We start from the raw sequence: 18254 nt of genomic DNA, 5'->3' as shown, positions 1-18254 counted from the left end.
ATTGATTTTTTTGAAAGTGCTTAATATGTTTAAATATAGGTTTTACTTCTGGATGCACAGGCTCAGCGGTCATGGCTCACGGGCCCAGCCGCTCTGCAGCGTGTGGGATTCTCCTGGACCTGGGCACGAACCCACGCCCACTGCATCGGTAGGCAGACCCTCGACCACTGCGCCACCAAGGAAGCCCGGTTTCACTCTTTAAATAGGAAAGAAAATGAACAAGGTGCTTGGTAATGCTACCCATTATTTATCAACCTCTCAACTGGGTCATGGGGAAATGTCAAAGGTCCTGCCAGAGGGCAAACCAAAACAACAGGGAGATGAAGACCAGAATACAGCCCTAAATCATAAAAGGTGCAGCCCCTCTGAGGCCTGTTGCTTTGCAAAAGGTATGCAAAGTAGCTACCAAAAGATAATTCTGTTGCACTACAGGTTTTACTCTGCTGTTAAAAGTCAAGTTTCATTTCTGACTGAACCCGAATAGCACCAAGGCAGAGTTTGATCCAGACTCGTGTTCAATGGCCAAGAAAGTCACCAAGCCATATGTTCCCCTGAAACTGACATGCGGTGAAGTGAGGGGATTACTGCAATCACTTCTTCAAAGGCTCCTGGGGTAGCCAAACTTGCTATGACTCTCTATGAAGAAAATACAGGAGGTTGCCACTTAAAACACAAGTTCCATAAAAATTCACTGAAAGGAAGATTATGAGAAAATTGGAGACAAAAGAGAGAGTCAACTATTATTATATAAAGATACCTTGAAAAATATCTTGTTTCTGTCCTTCTGCTTAACTGGGCTCCTCTATCTATTGCAGGGCTTATTTTGTTATGAAAGAGTACAGTCATTTAGTAGGTACCTGCCATCTGTTCTGTGTTTATGAACTTGCATAGACCTGGTAATTACATTTTAAGAATTTGAAACCTAAACTAATAACTGGGTCTCACACACGCACATGCACACACAGACACACACACTTGTGCCCTCTCTGCCCTCTGACTATTCACTGATTATGTAAACTCATGGAGCCTCCTTGAGAAATCTCCTTTGTGAAACCATATGAAGGCTGGGCTCTGAAGCCTTCACTGAATTTGGCACAGAATTAGGATATATCCTTGTATAAGTGGAATCTATCTGAGAGGAAACCACTGGGGGTATTTGAAGAGATATCCCAGAGAGCACTATCCTAGGGTAGGTCAGTTAATCCCTTTCCTCCCCAGCTATTTGCTCTGAAAAATAAAGCAAAGAATATCATCCCTTTCCCTCATCCCATTTGGTTCCCTGAGTCTTTCCTTGCCATTTGGCTTAACAGGCAACAACAGAGGTGGTTCTGAGAAGAACGACTTGGATATATTTTCTGCAGCAGGAGTTCTGGTTTCCATCTCTGCTAGCTGACAACCCCCAAGTGTTTATCTGTCATCACCAAAGTCTGTGAAATGCTGAGTGGTTGTCAATGGGGTCACACCTTTCTTTCTCAGCCTAAGGCTATGTTTATTTAACCAAAGTCTCCTTCAGCTCCATATATGGTAGCTGTAAACAATGTTTTAGAATGGCAGAGAAGTTTTAATACTAAAGGTTATACACAACCATAAGGCTTGTGTATAAGATTATACACAACTTTGATGTATTTAGATGGATTGCAGCCAACTTCTAACAATCCTTCACAGTTTTTACTTGTTTTCCCATACATGATCTCATTTGATCCTTGCACCAACCTTGAGATACTGTGGTCATGAATAGTTGTTATGCCTATTTCACAGCTGAGGAAACTGAGTCTTGGAGAACTTAACTGGTTTTCCTACAATCACAATTCTACACAGCAAAGTCTATATTTAGAGCTAAGTTTTCTGACTCCGGAACCCATTTTCCTTTTATTATGTCTTTCTGCCTTCATCTAAATATATAAACCACTGCATTAGGGACAGACTTTCAAAATAACAAACATTTTGCTGGTTTTCAAGAAGCTATTAGCAGCTGCACAAAACACCAAGTCTGGCAAGCTTGGCAAAAGAGCAGACAGATGCAGGGCCAAGGCATTTCATAACCAAAATCCCCAGTGGGCTAACCCCTGAACTTGACCTTACTAGTCATAAAGCTTCCCAGTTGTTTTGTTCAATTTATGCCAAGTTATACTTGCTTTACCACACATCTATCTGTATGTTCATCCCTCTATCCCTCCGCAATCTGTATTTTTTTTCTGAAGTTGCAGACATCAGGACACTTTACACCTAAACAGTTCAGCATGCTTATCTTTGAGTGGAGTTCAATATTTGCCTATGGTTCTTTTTTTTTAATTTCATTTATTTATTATGCCTCAATTGAAAGGGTTAAAAAGGATAAAGGAGAGGAAATACAATATGTAAAAGAAAAGTGCTTATAACTTAATTTAAAGTCATCTTAACAACAATTTCCGTGTGAAACATGCTTTAAAACATCTTAATACAAAATTAAGGAATAAGTGTTTTGTAATATACTGAAAATCTCCCTGACTACAATGTTCTCTTTCTTTCTTTACACTTAAGTAATACTTTCCAGGTACATGTTGCAAAAGCTTCAGGACAAACTTTGAACTCATCTGTACTTTCCTTTATGAAATATCACTGCCTATGGTTCTTTTATAAAAAATGAAATTTGCATATAATCCAATGCACACATCTCAAGTATACCATTCAATAAGTTTTGCCAAATGTGTACACCCAGGTGACTCAAACTTTTATCTAGATATGGAATACTACCTTCACGCTAGAAAGTTCCCTCTCATGCCCCTTCCCAGTCGATACTCTCTCCACCACTGTTCTAATATTTATCACTATGGATTAGTTTTATCTGTTCTAGAACTTCATATAAATGGAGTCATACAGTATTTACTCTTTTGTATAAGGATCTTCTCACTCAAGATTATGTGTTTGAGATTTATCAGTATTGTTCTGTGCATAAGGAGTTTACTCCTTTTAATTATTGAGTATTATCCTATTGGAGGAATATTCTAATTTCTTTTCTTTTTAATTGAAGTATAGTTGATGTACGATATTCTAGTTTCTTTATCCACTTTCCTCTTGACAGACACCCAGGCTATTTCTAGTTTTTAGTTATTCTAAATAAAACTACTATGAACACTCTTAAAAAGATCTTTTTATGAATAGATTTTCATTTCTCTTGGATAAATACCTGGAAGTGGAATTGCCAGGTCATAGGGAGGTATATGTTTAGTTTTATAAGAAACTTCCAGAACTTTTTTCAAAGGCGTTGTACCATTTTAACTCCTACCAACAATGTACGAGATGTTGTTCCATATCATCATCATTTGGCATTGTCAGTCTTCTTAATTTTAGTCATTCTGGTGGGTGTTCATCATATTACTTTTGAATTACAAAATAAGAATATTCACATTATGGGCTTCCCTGGTGGCGCAGTGGTTGAGAGTACGCCTGCCAATGCAGGCGACACGGTTTTGTGCCCTGGTCCGGGAAGATCCCACGCGCCGCTGAGCGGCTGGGCCCGTGAGCCATGGACGCTGAGCCTGCGCATCCGGAGCCTATGCTCCGCAATGGGAGAGGCCACAACAGTGAGAGGCCCGCGTACTGAAAAAAAAAGAATATTCATATTAGAGAGCATTTCCATTATCAAGGGGTGACTTAGGCAATGTCTGTGTTCATGTCCCCCTATTACTACACCAGTGCAGGTCTCTTAAGTCCTAATATTAAGACATTAAATCCTGTTTCTCATCCTTAAAGAGTTGATTGAAAGATTCATAACTTGGCAGTTATTTTAAAAGGTTTTGGATTCAACCTGAGCTCTAAATCACTGAAATATTGTCGAAGTTAAGTTTTAGGGTGTTTTTCTATTAATACTTATGCTTTCAAATTAATCAAAATGATCAGGTTAGCTCCTGACTTCTGCTTAACAGAAAAATAATAAATAATCACACCTAAGTCACTAACTTAATGAAATTTCTTTCACTGAATTAAATGAGCATCACCTCAGGGTGACTCTCATAGACCTCAACTGGATTAATAAGAGTAAATCATTTTAGACTAAGCATCAGTCACACATGGTAAAGTTACCTCTAAGTTAAGTTGCTTCAGGTCCTGGAGTAAGTATGTAGGCCTAATTTTGTTTCACTGTGAAATCTCACCTACGCCTTATAACTCATCCCTAGGAAGTTTCAAGTTTCCACGTTGCTGTTTTCTGGACTTTTCCTCCATTCTACAGGCTCTGACTCTTGCTCACTTGTTACAAAAATAACCTAAATGCTCTTAATTCTTCTCAAAAATGTATTTCAGCCCACTGATCATATTAGACGTATTATAACCCATTCAGCAATTTTTCTTTTAATGAACTTTTAGTAATCAGTAGCAGTAATACAGCTTAGAGCTCTTAAAGTGGGAGAGATAAATTGTACAAGACCTGAGGCTAATGTAGCCTAGTCAAGGCACTGGGAAACACTAACACAAAAGATAACTTGCCCATTGCTCTTTGACTAGTTTCTTTCTCTCTCTATACTTCAATTTTCCAAGATGTTAAAGGATAATATATGAGCATATGTAAGAATTTTTTAACAAGAAAATTTATAACACAACTTTAGCATCAACTAATTTTTGTTAGGCTGATTTGGCAGCATCCATTCAGTTTCCTCCCATAACATGTAAGAAGGGCAAAATGTTTCCACAGTTTAGAGAATCTCCATTGGTTACAGAGGCATTAAGAAGCTGGCACCCAAGGAAACGGTAGGAGTTAGGCATTTTAATCTCTGTTCTGACATGCCTTTTTTTTCAAAAGCACTTAATACATTGCTTTGTCTCTCACAGTCCAGCTGTAAAATAATATATTGGCTCTAAAGATTTGTTAATACAGTAATCACTTGTTTAAATTACACAAAATGTCATATATATATGAAGTTTGCATATTTTTGGAACTAAGCCACAAAACACATATTTTGTTCTTCTGAAAATAAGAATACTCCATGGTTTGGAACGATACTGTACTGGCTAATTGCCCCATTCATCAAATGTACAATACATACCACAGACTCTTTGTAGTTTTTTTTTTAATCTGCATATGAGCCACTAGGGTCAATGTTATGCCTAGGTGAAAATAAGCAGCTATGATGGAAATGATTACGCAGCATGGAAAAGACCTGCCTGCTTTAAAATATTTTCCCTCTAGCCTGTCTTTGGGACATTTTTACCTTCAGATTTTTCTATCAAAATCAATGTTAGCAGGTAATATACCAGGATCACTTTTTATTATGTGAACCACTGATGCCCATTATTCCTTCAGAGTCTGGCAGGGCCATGAGGAGAGGGGAGGGGACAGACACAGAGACATTTTGAAAGGCTGAAGATGATATGAAATAATGAGGCGTTGTGTGTGTGTGGCAGAGGGATGGGGGAGAACTCCAGCTTGAGGGTGGAAAGCACCTGGGGGAAGAAGCTCTGCAAGAAAATCTGGGACTTCCGCCAAAGATATACTTGATTCCAGGGTTGGCCTAGGGCTGGACCCATGAGACACAGATGAGAAAGTAATATAGGCTCTTATTTTTCAGATAAAGCCAAATTTTGCATATAAGCTCTTTTGAGGTCCTTTGTTCTGACACAGGAAAGACATAGAATAACTTTGCAGGCATCATTCATACTCAGGCAAAGAATTCTGCATTTTCCTGTGTTATATAAGCCATATTGTTGAATAATCCTGGCTCTTCTACTAAATAAGTATTCAAAATGTAAACTTATTATCATTGTAAAGTGCTATGTAAATACAAATTCTTTATAGTGTGATTCCAGAACTTAAATAAATATGAAGCCACCATTTTTTTTCTGATAATAGCACCTGACATTTTGCCACTGACCACTTTACAAAAGAATCAAATCCAAATGCTGCATTGTTTAGTCAGATTTCATTGCATTTTAAATGAATGGAGATAAAAATAAAGATAACACATTAGGACATTTGACAGAGTTCCCTTTTAGACTTCTTTCATTTCTAATCTATCTCTAAATTGTATCCCTTTTGTTTAGTTTGCTTTATTCAATACATGCTATTTTACCTGCATATAAAATAGTGTTCTATCAACAACTAATTCCTCTCCTCTTAAAAAGTGATCACTCCATGTTTTATCATATCCACATTTGTTTGCTTTACCACAGTTAATAGAGAAAGGCTCAAGTACTTTATAATAAATTTTAGAGCATAAATTCAGTATTTATTTAGGCTTAGATTGTTAAGCAAAATTATTAGAATTTTATTACTTTTCTTTTTTCATAAATTTTTCATTTTTTCACTTAAAACACTTAGCCTTTGAAAAATTAACCATAGCAAACAATAAAGGATATCCTTTAGACTGAGACAAAAGACTGATAAAAATAATTTGTATCTTGGCTCTCTAACCATATTATGCTAGGGCCTTAATATTAAAGAGCTATCTTCTAACTGGTAAGTGAATAGCTCTTCATTAGTTTCTCTAAAAATAAGAGTTTTTAATCTCTTCTTGCAAGCTATGATAGTCTTATGGTTTAAATGTATTTTGGGAGTTTGTTCCAACAGTTAAATTGAAAATGTCTGATATTTTCAATTACTTAAAACATTTATGATTTTAAGCTCCTAGCAGAAATCTGCTGCTGAAGGGGAAAAATATTAAGAGCTGTTATTCAGAAAGACACTTATGTAAGAACTGTGACCTTGGTTATTGGTTTGAAAGCAAGAAGTCCTATACTTTAGACCCAAGGCTTTAGAAATCTTTAGTGGGCATTTTCCCCTCTCAGAGCTGAGACAAATGGCTGATGAGTGAAATCTTGAGAATGTTCACAGATTTTCTCTTTCATTCTGTTGCAGCCCAGAAGGTGGTGAGATCCATCCAGAAATCTGTCGGCTCTACATTCAGCTGCAATGCTGCTTAGAAATGTACACAACAGAGATGCTAAAATCCATATGTCTGCTGGGGTCTCTTCAATTTCATCGAAAAGGTATCTTCATTTAATATATTGCCATAAACACTGAGAAATGTTAAACAAAACCTCATCTTTTGCAAAGGCCTATATGTACCATTTGTCTATCTACACACAATTGGAATGGATATAAATGTTCAGGAAATGTTTGATATAAATGAATAAAAGAAGTCTATATCAGTACTATCAAAGTACATAAGAACATTGACCATCTTGAATAGAAATTGTGGTAGAAACAATTCTCAAATTTATTATTTTACCACTTGTGAACATGAATTTGACTAGAATCAGCATGGGCAGCCAAATTGTATAATGATCTTACTAGGGTAGAAAATGCTATCCAAGATTGCTGCTATTTCCCTAAATGTATTTGGTTGCAAGACAACAAATTACAAGTTGTGTCCCAAAGATTTAAAAATAGGGGGAACTCAACAAACAAAATCTCATTCCCTGGTTTAAGCTATAAGGAGACTATATTGGCTTAAATGAATGAAACCTCTAGAGGCAGCAGTGGCTTCAGCATGGCTTGATCAGACTTCTGATTCCCATTCTGAGTGATGTTCTGCCTTCTGGTGGGGGGAGGGTGGGGGGGGTTGACTTTACCCTCAAGCTGCCCTTCCCACACATTTGCAAACTGATACCAACAGTTTCAGTCATCACATATGCATACAGAGAGAATTTCTCCCATTATAGACTAGCAAATGTCCTGAGCTTCGTTCTAACTGGACCAGGTCAGACCACATGTCTACACTTGAACCAATCACGGTAGCCAAGAGGATGGAATTAAACTGATTGGTTTAGGCAATCAAGGCCCATTCCTGGAGCTAGGAGATGAGTCAACCCCACCCAACCAGTGGCTACTGCATAAAGGGACAGGGTGGAATGGAATGGATGCTGGGGAGGAAGCCAAAAGTTTCTGTCACTGGAGGATTCAATCTATATTTTCTTTGCTAATTCACTGAACAATAATTTTTGGGAGCCTCCTGAATGCAAACATTTTGTGCTTGAGATCAAGAAATAGAGGGATGCACAGAATGTAATCTTTGTCTATGATTTAAATTCAGAGATAGAAAAGGTCAGTAAACTGTAATAATCAGGGAAAATCTTTTAGAAAGGGTGGGACTTGAGCTAGGTTGTGAGGATAGGGTTCAGATAGGGAAGGAAAAAGAAAGACCTTTCAGGTGAAGAAACTGCTGAAGAAGAGATATGAAATCAAATGAGCATATGCGATTTGAGAGGAACTAGGTGACATGATAAAGTACCTGTAAAAATCAAATCTTGCATACACATGTATGCACAAGTCAGAACTAAAAGTAAGATTATGCTACGCTGCTCCAAAGAGAGATTATTTTCTTGATACATGAATATTATCTTTTTCTTTTTCCTTCTAAAGGCTGAATTTTCATGGGTTTCCGCCTTTACTTCATGTTTGGGGAGATTATCCCCTTGACACTCAGGAGTCCTGATCAGAAAATTGAATACTCAGACACACTGATGACCCAAACAGTTGTCACTGGCCCAATGTCTTTGTTTGTCCTCTCTGTTCTCATACACTGCCACCATCACCCCCCCACACACACACATGCATTCACATATGAACACACACAGAGAGTAGTATTTGCATTCTTTCTAATCATGGTTGACTAGACTGGGTATGGGTCATTTTTTTCCACAGGTCTGCATTGGCTGTGCTTGCAGTATTTCATGCCCGTGTTGCCCCTGAAATCTCCCTTGATGATTGTCCGTAACACCATGTGACCCACACACCCTGTCTCCCTCTAACTCCTTGGTTTTTCACCTGGTCTCCCTGCCATCCACTCCTACTTTCTGTCTTTTCACAAATGACTTTTGAAAGGAAGACCCTTCTCTGCTAGCTCTCTGCTTAAAAGTAACAGGGATTCCCTCATCCAGGTTCTTCCTTATCGTATTTGGTCTTGACCACACAAATAAAAAACACGTCATCTCTTAACTGATCAGCTCATGGGGTCTGCACTGCCTCCTATCTTCACTGTCCGTCTCTGATCCCTGTCCTTCCGTGCCTCTTCCTTTAAAAATAATAAACCCCTGCTCCCTGCTCTAGCACTTAACACTCTAAGTATGACTCTAAAAAGAATATACCTGATGGAATCTTTGATTTCTCCCCATTGTAGGATTAAGTCTCCAGATGGATTTCTATTTGATTCTTCTAAAATCATTACTACTTAAAGTGCAAATCCTTAGAAAATGTGCTTCAAAATTATCCAGGGTGCTGGATAAACATGGAGACTCATGAATCCTGTCCAGGACCTACTGAATCAGAATCTGGGGGCACTCCAGGTGACTCTGAAACACAGTGAAGATGGATAACTCTTTTGTTACCTTGGAAACAAAAGGAAATCACCCCATCATATGTATAAAAATGGAAACTTTCAAGCCCTTACCTGGCTATTCTTACTCACCTAAGTACATACTTTCAACTTTGTTGTACGCTTTATTCTTTATCACCACTAGACAGAAGTCTGTCTACCAAGAATTAAGATGCCAGATAATATACTCTTTATCCAAACTGTGGTATCTCTAGTGTGGCCTTGGGCTAGGAGGGGTCCTGTCTAGATGAGCTCACTCAGTCCCTTCAAGAAATCAAATAGAGTTGGCCCTCACGGATTCAACCAATGGCAGATCACGTACTATGCTTACAATCTATGTCTGTTTGAATCCACAGATATGGAACCACGGATACAGAGGGCCAACTATGGGACTTGAGCATCCATGGATTTTGGTGTCCATGACAAGTCCTAGAACCAACCCCCCATTCTCCCCCACACACATACAGATACTGAGGGATGAGTTTAGGCCTCAGAGTCTTAGGGGAATGGTGATTCCCATTCTAGTCTATAACACTCGAAATCTCCTTCTGCTTAGAATCTCTTTCTGGTATGTTTCTTTTAATGCTATGGTAAAAATTGGTATTTTGATAACTTTTAGGTTAGCTAATGTTTTCTCCCTCCTAATTTCTTATTACAACTTGGCCAATTCTTCTTTACTCTTCTTCTATCAAGGGAAAAAAGGAATTGTAATTGAGTCATTATTTGGGCTCTATATGAGAGTCTCTGGTCAATTTTTGTTGTGATTAGATTCTGAAGCCAAATTGTTTTGCAATTCTCTGTACTTTTACTTTTTAAATTTATTCATTTTATTTATTTATTTTTGGCTGCGTTGGGTCTTCCTTGCTGCATGTGGGCTTTCTCTAGTTGTGGTGAGCGGGCACTACTCTTCGTTATGGTGCACGGACTTCTCACTGCAGTGGCTTCTCTTGTTGTGGAGCATGGGCTCTAGGCACACGGGCTTCAGTAGTTGTGGCTCGCGGGCTCAATAATTGTGGCACGCAGGCTCTAGAGCGCAGGCTCAGTAGTTGTGGCGCATGGGCTTACTTGCTCCGTGACATGTGGGATCTTCCCCAACCAGGGCTTCAACCTGGGTCCCCTGCATTGGCAGGCATATTCTTAACCACTGAGCCACCCGGGAAGCCCCTTAATTTATTTTTATTTCTAATTACCTCCCTGACTGCCACCATAAGTCCAGAAAGTATTGAATATCACATTTAGTTTTACTATTGTATTGAGTAGTCATGTGTTAACTCTTTGAAGAAAAAGGTCACACAAGGTTACCGCAGGGGCGAGGAGTATGGTTTGTTTCTGGGAAAAATAAGCCTCAAATCATTTTAAATCTCATTTTCTGCAGAAAGCTCGAATTTAATAATGAAGATTGTCCTTCTCTCCCAATTAAGCAAATTATAAATATCCTTTGTCCTTAACAACATCTTCAGTGGACCTTCATGATTTTTGCATGCACCACGTTTCTGAATTTTTGCTGTCTCATAAGTCTGATTGGTACACTCTACTTGGAAATCTTTTATACTTTATAAGATCATGCTATTGCCAAAAAAATGAAGACAAACAGTACTAAGATGATTGTCTTATTTCATGGCCAAGAAAATTATGGTAATATGAGGTAAAAACCCACATTTAATAAAGGCTATTGGATTATACCATGCAGAGTGTGGTTCTGAAAAACTGTGGAGAAGATGACAGATGGGAATAATTTCAGGCATTGTGTAATCTCATATTTTAACACTTAAAGTTTTGGATTGGGCCATTACTTGACAAAGTCTAATTTCTATGTTTATAGTGAAAAATAGTTTCTCTCACTTCTTCACAGTTAATTAGGTAGGAAGTCTTTCCCCACAACTGAATCCATGTATCATATTGACCATTATTGCCTGTTTCCTGACACCAGATAAAATGCGACCACGGGTTTCATTCACTCTATTGGCAGAAAGTGAAGCCAGATTTCTAAGAGAATTGATGATCCTGCCGTTTTGACCACAGCTTTCCTCTCTCCCATTCTCCCCCCAGTCAGTTTTGACAACCTTCCCATTCTGAAAGGAGCAGAGAAGAGAGAGCACTCCAGTGCAGCCCCCCTTCACATGTGAACTTGCTCCTTCATCTTTATTTTCATCTCTCCTTGCTCTCTCAAGGGTCTTCTCTGACTCTGCTCCACTCTTCTGCCATCACTTACAGCCAGATTGTCCCCAGGTCCTTTGAGGTATACCATTATCCCTTCCTCCCCCTAAGATAAGATGGGTTCTTCCCCTGCAATGTGCCACCAGAATATATAAAGAGAGAAAAAATGTGGAGAAAATGTAGTCACAAAAGGGGAAAGAAGAGAGAAATGTCAAAATCTAGTAGGAGTTGAGAGCTCAAGATGCTCTTATAAGAAATTAATGAACTGCCATCCATCCAGCAAAATACAGGGTAAACTTAAGACAAAGAATAGAATATGAGCAGTAAAGACTCCAGGGTATTCAGCCTCCTACTAAGAAATGTAAAGAAAATGACCCACCAATAAAAGAAACAAGCAATGCAAAGACAGAAATAGAATAAAACCACAAGTAAAGCCTTATTTTCCAATGTAATGAGGCAATTGATACTAAAATAGAACATTAGGTTTGAAGAAATGAAGCAGAATAATTCTTAAAATAGATTATGATTCAAATTATGCGTGAAAACATGCATTTGTTCTTTGAACAAATATTTGTTGAGCACCTGTGTAAGGTACTGGGAGACTGAAACGATCAGGGCTGAAGAGATCCCTGTTCTTATGGAGTATATAGTCTCGTGAAGAGAAATAGGGGGAAAAATTTCTAAAACTCCCAAACACTAAAATTACAATGTCAATAATTAGAATAGGTAATGTAATAGAAAGTGACCATGACTGGGTGGCTACTTTAGAAGGGATGGTCAAAGCTCTCCGAGGAGGTAGAACTTAATCTGAGATTTAATGACAAGAAGGACACAACTTCATAAACACTGGTATCTAATGCAAAGGACCCAAGACCAGAACAACTTGTACTATCTGAAGAACCCAAATATAACCAACTTCTGGAATGTAAGGGCAATCTAACACCATCTATTACTCTGTCTCCGTGTCCTCATATATCAATACCAAACAGTGAACAGGACACAATATTCATCACCTTTTGTCGAAGTAGATGTCAGCTGAGGACTAGGATAACAGCAATGATAACAGCTTCCACTTATTGTATACTTTCTACTTGCCAGGTGCTTTATACATGTCATCTTATTTCATCCTCAAGTATCGTTTTTCCCATTTTACTCATGGAGAAGCTGAGGCTCAAAGAGGTAGCTTGTTGTCCAAGGTCACAGAGCACATTAATCCTGCTGCAAAGTTCATGATTGTTCCACTACACCAGACCATTTCCCACTAAGCTACATTGGAGAAAGGCAAGAGAACATATCAAATCGGGAAATGAAAGATACTAGCACCATGGGCTGAATTTTATCCACACATCTGACAATGATTGGTGCACATATTCCAAAATACCATGTTTAATGGCTAAAATTTATTGTATATTTAATTTCTTACCAAAATAAGTTCAGAGAGTTACTTTTAAGATGAGAGGGAAAGTTAACTCCGTAGATCATTTAATGATTTATAAGATATTTTGCTGTGATCCAAAGGGAGCACGATTTAGCCATGATACCCATTAAAGGAAAGTTGAAATTAATTAACTATACAGTCAATACCGTCTGCACATTGTTCTGCTCTACCTTAGGGGTTGGAAATGGAGAAGTGAAAGCCTCATAGGGACCTCCCTCAAATGTGTTTCCATTGTCTGCTCTTCTGTGCCCTGTGATTCTGCTTCCTCACTCAGCTAATGGAACCACCAAGATGATTACTACTCTGCGGTCAATGATAGGACTACAGTGTCACAAGGAGCACAGAGGAGGACACAGGGCAGGGGAGGGAAACAGCTCTGTATCGGAAAATGTTTATTTCCCAGCATATGGGCAAGAATGGATTTCTGTTTATGGTATAAGTATTATTTTCCACTATGTGTTTATGGCACTATGAATATCTTCTTACCACAGTGTAGAAAAGCCTTTGAAACTATTTTTTAATATAGACAAACAACTAACTGAAATAATATAACTTATTTCTATTTAAATTACATGCTTTTTGGAAATGCAAGAGTAAAAGTGGATTACTTAACAAACAGCTTACATTTCCCCAGTCCTTTTCACACTGGATGGAGTTATAAATCTCCTACCCGTTATGAAAATGCATAAGAGTGAGAGTAACCATGTGGATAAGCTTCCACACATCTCATGTAAACTGTGTTCATTTAGTTGTTCACAGTCAGTATGAAAACTGTCCCAAGAGCCTTCCCTGTGTATAGTATCATAGCAGATAATGTGTCAAGAGCACAAAGGACATAGGAAATTTGCCCCTGCCATCAAGGAGATGATAGTGCAGTAATAGAATATTAGCTCAGAGATTAGTTTGTTTTGTTTTGATTCCTAGGGAAATTTACACAAATGGATAAAATTGACTCTGCTGGACATTGGAGTCCAAACTCAGGACCTCCAAGGCGACACTATGGCAATGCTTCCTACTGTCACTATAGGCTGAAGACAGGCAGGCAAGCAAGGAGTGGAGAGGAGAAGGGGAAATGGAGAGAGGAAAATATGAATAGAAAAGAAAGAGGATGGGAGAAATGAGGCCAAGAGGAGGAAAGAGGTCTCCAGAGTGGAGTGTGATAAAGGGGGCTCCACTCTAAATAAAGGACCCCAGCCCAGTCTTCTGGGACTCTTGAGGCTGCCCCACAATCACATGTGTTTTTGTTCCTCCTAAACAACTGACCATTTCTCACAAATGTAAGAATAACTAGCCTTCCAAACTGGTATGTGCTTCATGTGTGGTTTCCCTTAACTTTTCCTCAAACATGCCTATTATATTATCCATAAACAGGCTAAAAATACATGGAAATCCCAAAGGAGCTGAAGGCCAAAAGCTTTGCGAGGCCCTGAGAAAAGTGGCCAACTTGTTGACATCCTGGTTCTCAACAGTGGTGAAGCCAGCTTAGTGACATTTTAAGGTGCTCTAAAGGCTCCCCTTCTCCCCTCCCCCTCCATCCCCTCCCCGAGAAAATACTTGTTCACTGAGGCCTGAAATTGATGTTTCAGGGGACAGAGTTTTTCATTTCATAATAAAAAATGATTTTAAATGCACAGTCACTCTTGGGCAAAGTAAAACTTTGACTTGAAGTTACCATCTAGAAGCAGCTTGACCCTTTCCTGAGAGCAGAGCAGAGAGCCCACCTGATGTTAGAAACAGGTGCTCCTTCTAAGGATAACTGGTCAAACGGGGGAAGCTGGGGATGCAGAACTCAGATAGGCCAACATTCAGGTTTGTGAGGAGCTCCCCCGCCAACTTTTTAATGTGGCTCAGAAGAACATCTATGGACCAGCCCTGCTAGCCTCTCCAGCCTCATCTCTCACCAGCAACCCCATCTCAACTGCCCCCCATACCCTGCTGGCCACACACACGGCATCTTGAACTACTTCGAGGAACTTGAACTTGGAAGTTCTTTCCAGTTGCTCCCTCAGCCTGAAACATATTGTCCACCCTGCCCCACTCCACAACAATCCCTTTCACCTGGTCTACCCTATGCTTTCTTTGGTTTGTAACTTAGATGGGACTTTCCTGCAGAAAGCATTTCCTGGTTCTCCAAGGCAGGGCCTATGCCCATGCAATGTGTCCCCCAGGCACATGTTACATTGAGGGGTAGACACCTGATCTGTTGTCTGTTGTCCTCTCCAGAGTTGATCACCTTGAGTGTGTTCACCATTGTATCTCCGGCATTTAGTACAGTGCCTGGAGCAGATAAAGTTTCAATTAATAAGTATTGAATAAGCAAAGGAATTTGCTTTCATTCTGCCTCTGTTGTTAAATGAGAGGGAGTATAATTGGAGAAAAAGAAGCTTGTCCAGAGATGTTAGACTGAACTCATACGTATATTTCCCCTCCTACTAAAAACCCATCAAAATAACAGCAAAAGATATAATGAAAAGAATAAATCCATATTCGTTCTTATATTTGTCAGGGTAGGGTAACAGCTGCATGAAACATCATCAAATCTCAATGGATTAGAACAATGAGAGTTCATTATTCACCATTGTCATAGTCCAATGCCAGAGCTAGGGTGGGGTGGGCCCTTTTATTCTTTCCATTCCCCAAATCCATCCAATTGTCAGGGGAGAAAAGAAAGCATGGATGTTCCCATGGGAGGATTTTTAGAAGCCAGTCTGGAAGAGGTATACATCACTCTTACTCAGAATCCATTTGCCATAACTCTGTCAAATGGGCCCTACTAATTGTAAAAGGAAAAAAAAAAATAGAGGTCGGCAGACACAAAACAGTCTCCCATGGCCCTGAAAAACAAGGAAGTATGATTTCAACAAACCAGAAATTGAGGAATTTCTCAAAGCTAGAAAGCAACAGGGATTGGATTGGTAGATATAAATGAAGAAATGAAGCCACAACCAATAAGAAACTCAAGAAACAAAAGAAATTCATGCAGGAGAAAAATACTACAAAAATAAAATCAATTCCAGACATACTTCAAAGTTGGAGTCAACAAATACAAATCACAGGAAGGATTTCTGGAGCTGTTGTCAGGGAAATAAATGTTTGAAATTGCATTCAGGAAAAGCTGGGCTGCCCCACACTGAGTAACCAAGACCATCATTGCTTACCCCAGGAGGACACCTGCTGTGAGTGTCAGTACCAGGCAGCAAAGAAGAACAGAGGGTGAAGTAACTCGAATCCTCCATAAGCACTGCTGCAGAGGAAGAAGAAAGTGAGCACATGACTCCAGTGTTTTTTCCCAGGCTAAATTGTTCCACATATCTCTTTGGAGTAGGAGTTGTAAACAGGAAACTCAAAGCAAACACAGGACCCAAAAAATAGGCTGTGTGCCCAGGTAAACTTATCAACAGAGATGAGAAGCACCCTGAAGACAAGCTTTAGACACACATTGTCCAGCCACACATCCTGCCCCTTTTCCAATCACCAGAAGGAGGATACTCATCAGAATGATGGGCAAAGAGAGATCCTCAAAGACAAAGCTAAACAGACATCCAGGGATGAGCAGATTTTTAAGAAAAATCAACACCCTGAAAGGGAGGTACCCAATGGCAACACGCAAACAACTAATACTTGATGAACAAATTTTAAAGTAGAAACAGATGAAGAATTTAAAATATAAACGTAATCCACAGATTTTAGGTCTGTCATACCTCAAAAGCAGTAACTGTAACAGAAAGGAAGCAACGGGATTTGTTGGAAATGAAAGTGTTATCCATCAAATAAAATTTTAATAGATGGGTTAATTAGTGTTGGGAGACAATTCTCCTTCAGGCTCTTGCATTTCAGGGAACAGAGTTTTTCTTGCAAAGTGAGACACTGACTACCCTTTGTTTTATACTATCTTTTCAAGGATGTTTATTTAGTAAATGTTCTTTAAAAATAGAGACAGTGCCTCCCCTCCAGAGCAAGGCATGCTTACGATTCAGCATAATGAAAATGTTTCCCTCTGGTGCAAAGAAGACTTATAGAAGACTTCGGATCCATAATCTCAGGGTTCCTGAGATTAAGGTTCCTGTGTGTGTGTGGAGGTATAATGATCTGGCTCTTCTTGTGTCTTGCTGTGGGAATTAAAACTCAAGAAATTAACGCAAATGCTGATACTCTACTACTATTTTGTGAGTACTAAATTTTCTTTGTCTCTAACCCAGAGTCTCGTGTCTCTTTCCAGGATCCATGAGATTGTGGCAAGTTAATTCACACATAGAGGGAAATCTCAGACCCTTCACAGTTCTTAACAATTATTATAATGGAAATACTGAGAGCCTAAAATAGGGAGTCTAGGTATTCTCCCAGAACTCTCCCAGAACTCAGCCCCCCACAGTGAATATAGAATATAGGGCTAATTAAGATCCAGAGACTCTAACATGAAATAGGATTCTGAAAGAATAGGGAAAACAGAGAGAAATAGATAATTAAGAAAAATAGAAAAACTTTTTGTAAACCTAAAGAAATATTTATATTGAAAAGGCTATAACATCTTAATAAATCACTCCATAGATTACTTAATATTTACAAAGGGAAAAAGAGTCCTCTACCATGGTAAAAGCTAGAAGAAATCACCTAAACCAAGTAATCAATACTTAACTAACAACATTAATAATGGGACAAACACATACGCTTTCTAATGCAATGCACTAAAAAGGACACAATATCACTTCTATAATATTCTTGCCAAAAATGTTTACTCTGAACCTAGACTTGTGGAAACAATCAGACAAATCCAAATTTAAAGACATTCTTTAAAACAACTGGCCCAGACTCTTTATTCAAAAATATCAATGTCATGAAAAAAGACAAGGATGCTATTCTAGATTAAAAGAGAATAAAGGAACATGACATTTAGATGTGGTACATAATCCTAATTTGGATCCTTCAATGTAAAAAAAAAAAAAGCTATAAAGGACATTATTGGAACAAATGGGGAAATTTGAATATAGAATATATATATATTAAATAATAGCATTGTATCAAATTGAATTGAATCATTTAAATCAAAATTAAATAAAATTTTTCATGTGCTAATTGTTTTAAGGTTATGTAGGAAAACATTTTTGTTCTTTAGGAGTTATATGTTGAAGTATTTGGGATAAAGTAACATTAATGTCTGCAACTCTTAAATGATTCAACAAAAAATTATATATATTATATATTTATACATATACATGTTATACACATAATCCATATATATGAAACCTATATATATATATATATATATATATATGTATATACACACACACACAGAGATTGAGAGAGATAACAGAAAAATATGGCTAAATATTAACAATTGGTTAAACTAGAATATTTGGGTGTTCATTGTATTA

The 18254-nt window shown here is 38.4% G+C and overlaps 1 protein-coding gene across 2 annotated transcripts in view; it reads left to right on the top strand.

The window, feature by feature from the left end:
• Positions 1-18254, top strand: part of RGS7BP (regulator of G protein signaling 7 binding protein) — a 122061-nt gene that overhangs the window by 70358 nt on the left and 33449 nt on the right. Inside the window, exon 3 of one of the 2 annotated variants that reach the window (XM_007445644.1) lies at positions 6830-6960. In XM_007445644.1, the coding sequence (XP_007445706.1) occupies positions 6830-6960 (131 nt within the window). Of the gene's footprint in view, positions 1-6829; positions 6961-18254 lie in introns of those variants that run through there. The other variant, XM_007445645.1, reaches the window with a different exon arrangement.

Source organism: Lipotes vexillifer, unplaced genomic scaffold (assembly GCF_000442215.2).
Source record: "Lipotes vexillifer unplaced genomic scaffold, Lipotes_vexillifer_v1.1 scaffold563, whole genome shotgun sequence".
Lineage (NCBI taxonomy): Eukaryota > Metazoa > Chordata > Mammalia > Artiodactyla > Lipotidae > Lipotes > Lipotes vexillifer.
The sequence above is the reverse complement of the archived record's forward strand: the minus strand, read 5'-3'. Positions and strand labels throughout refer to the sequence as shown.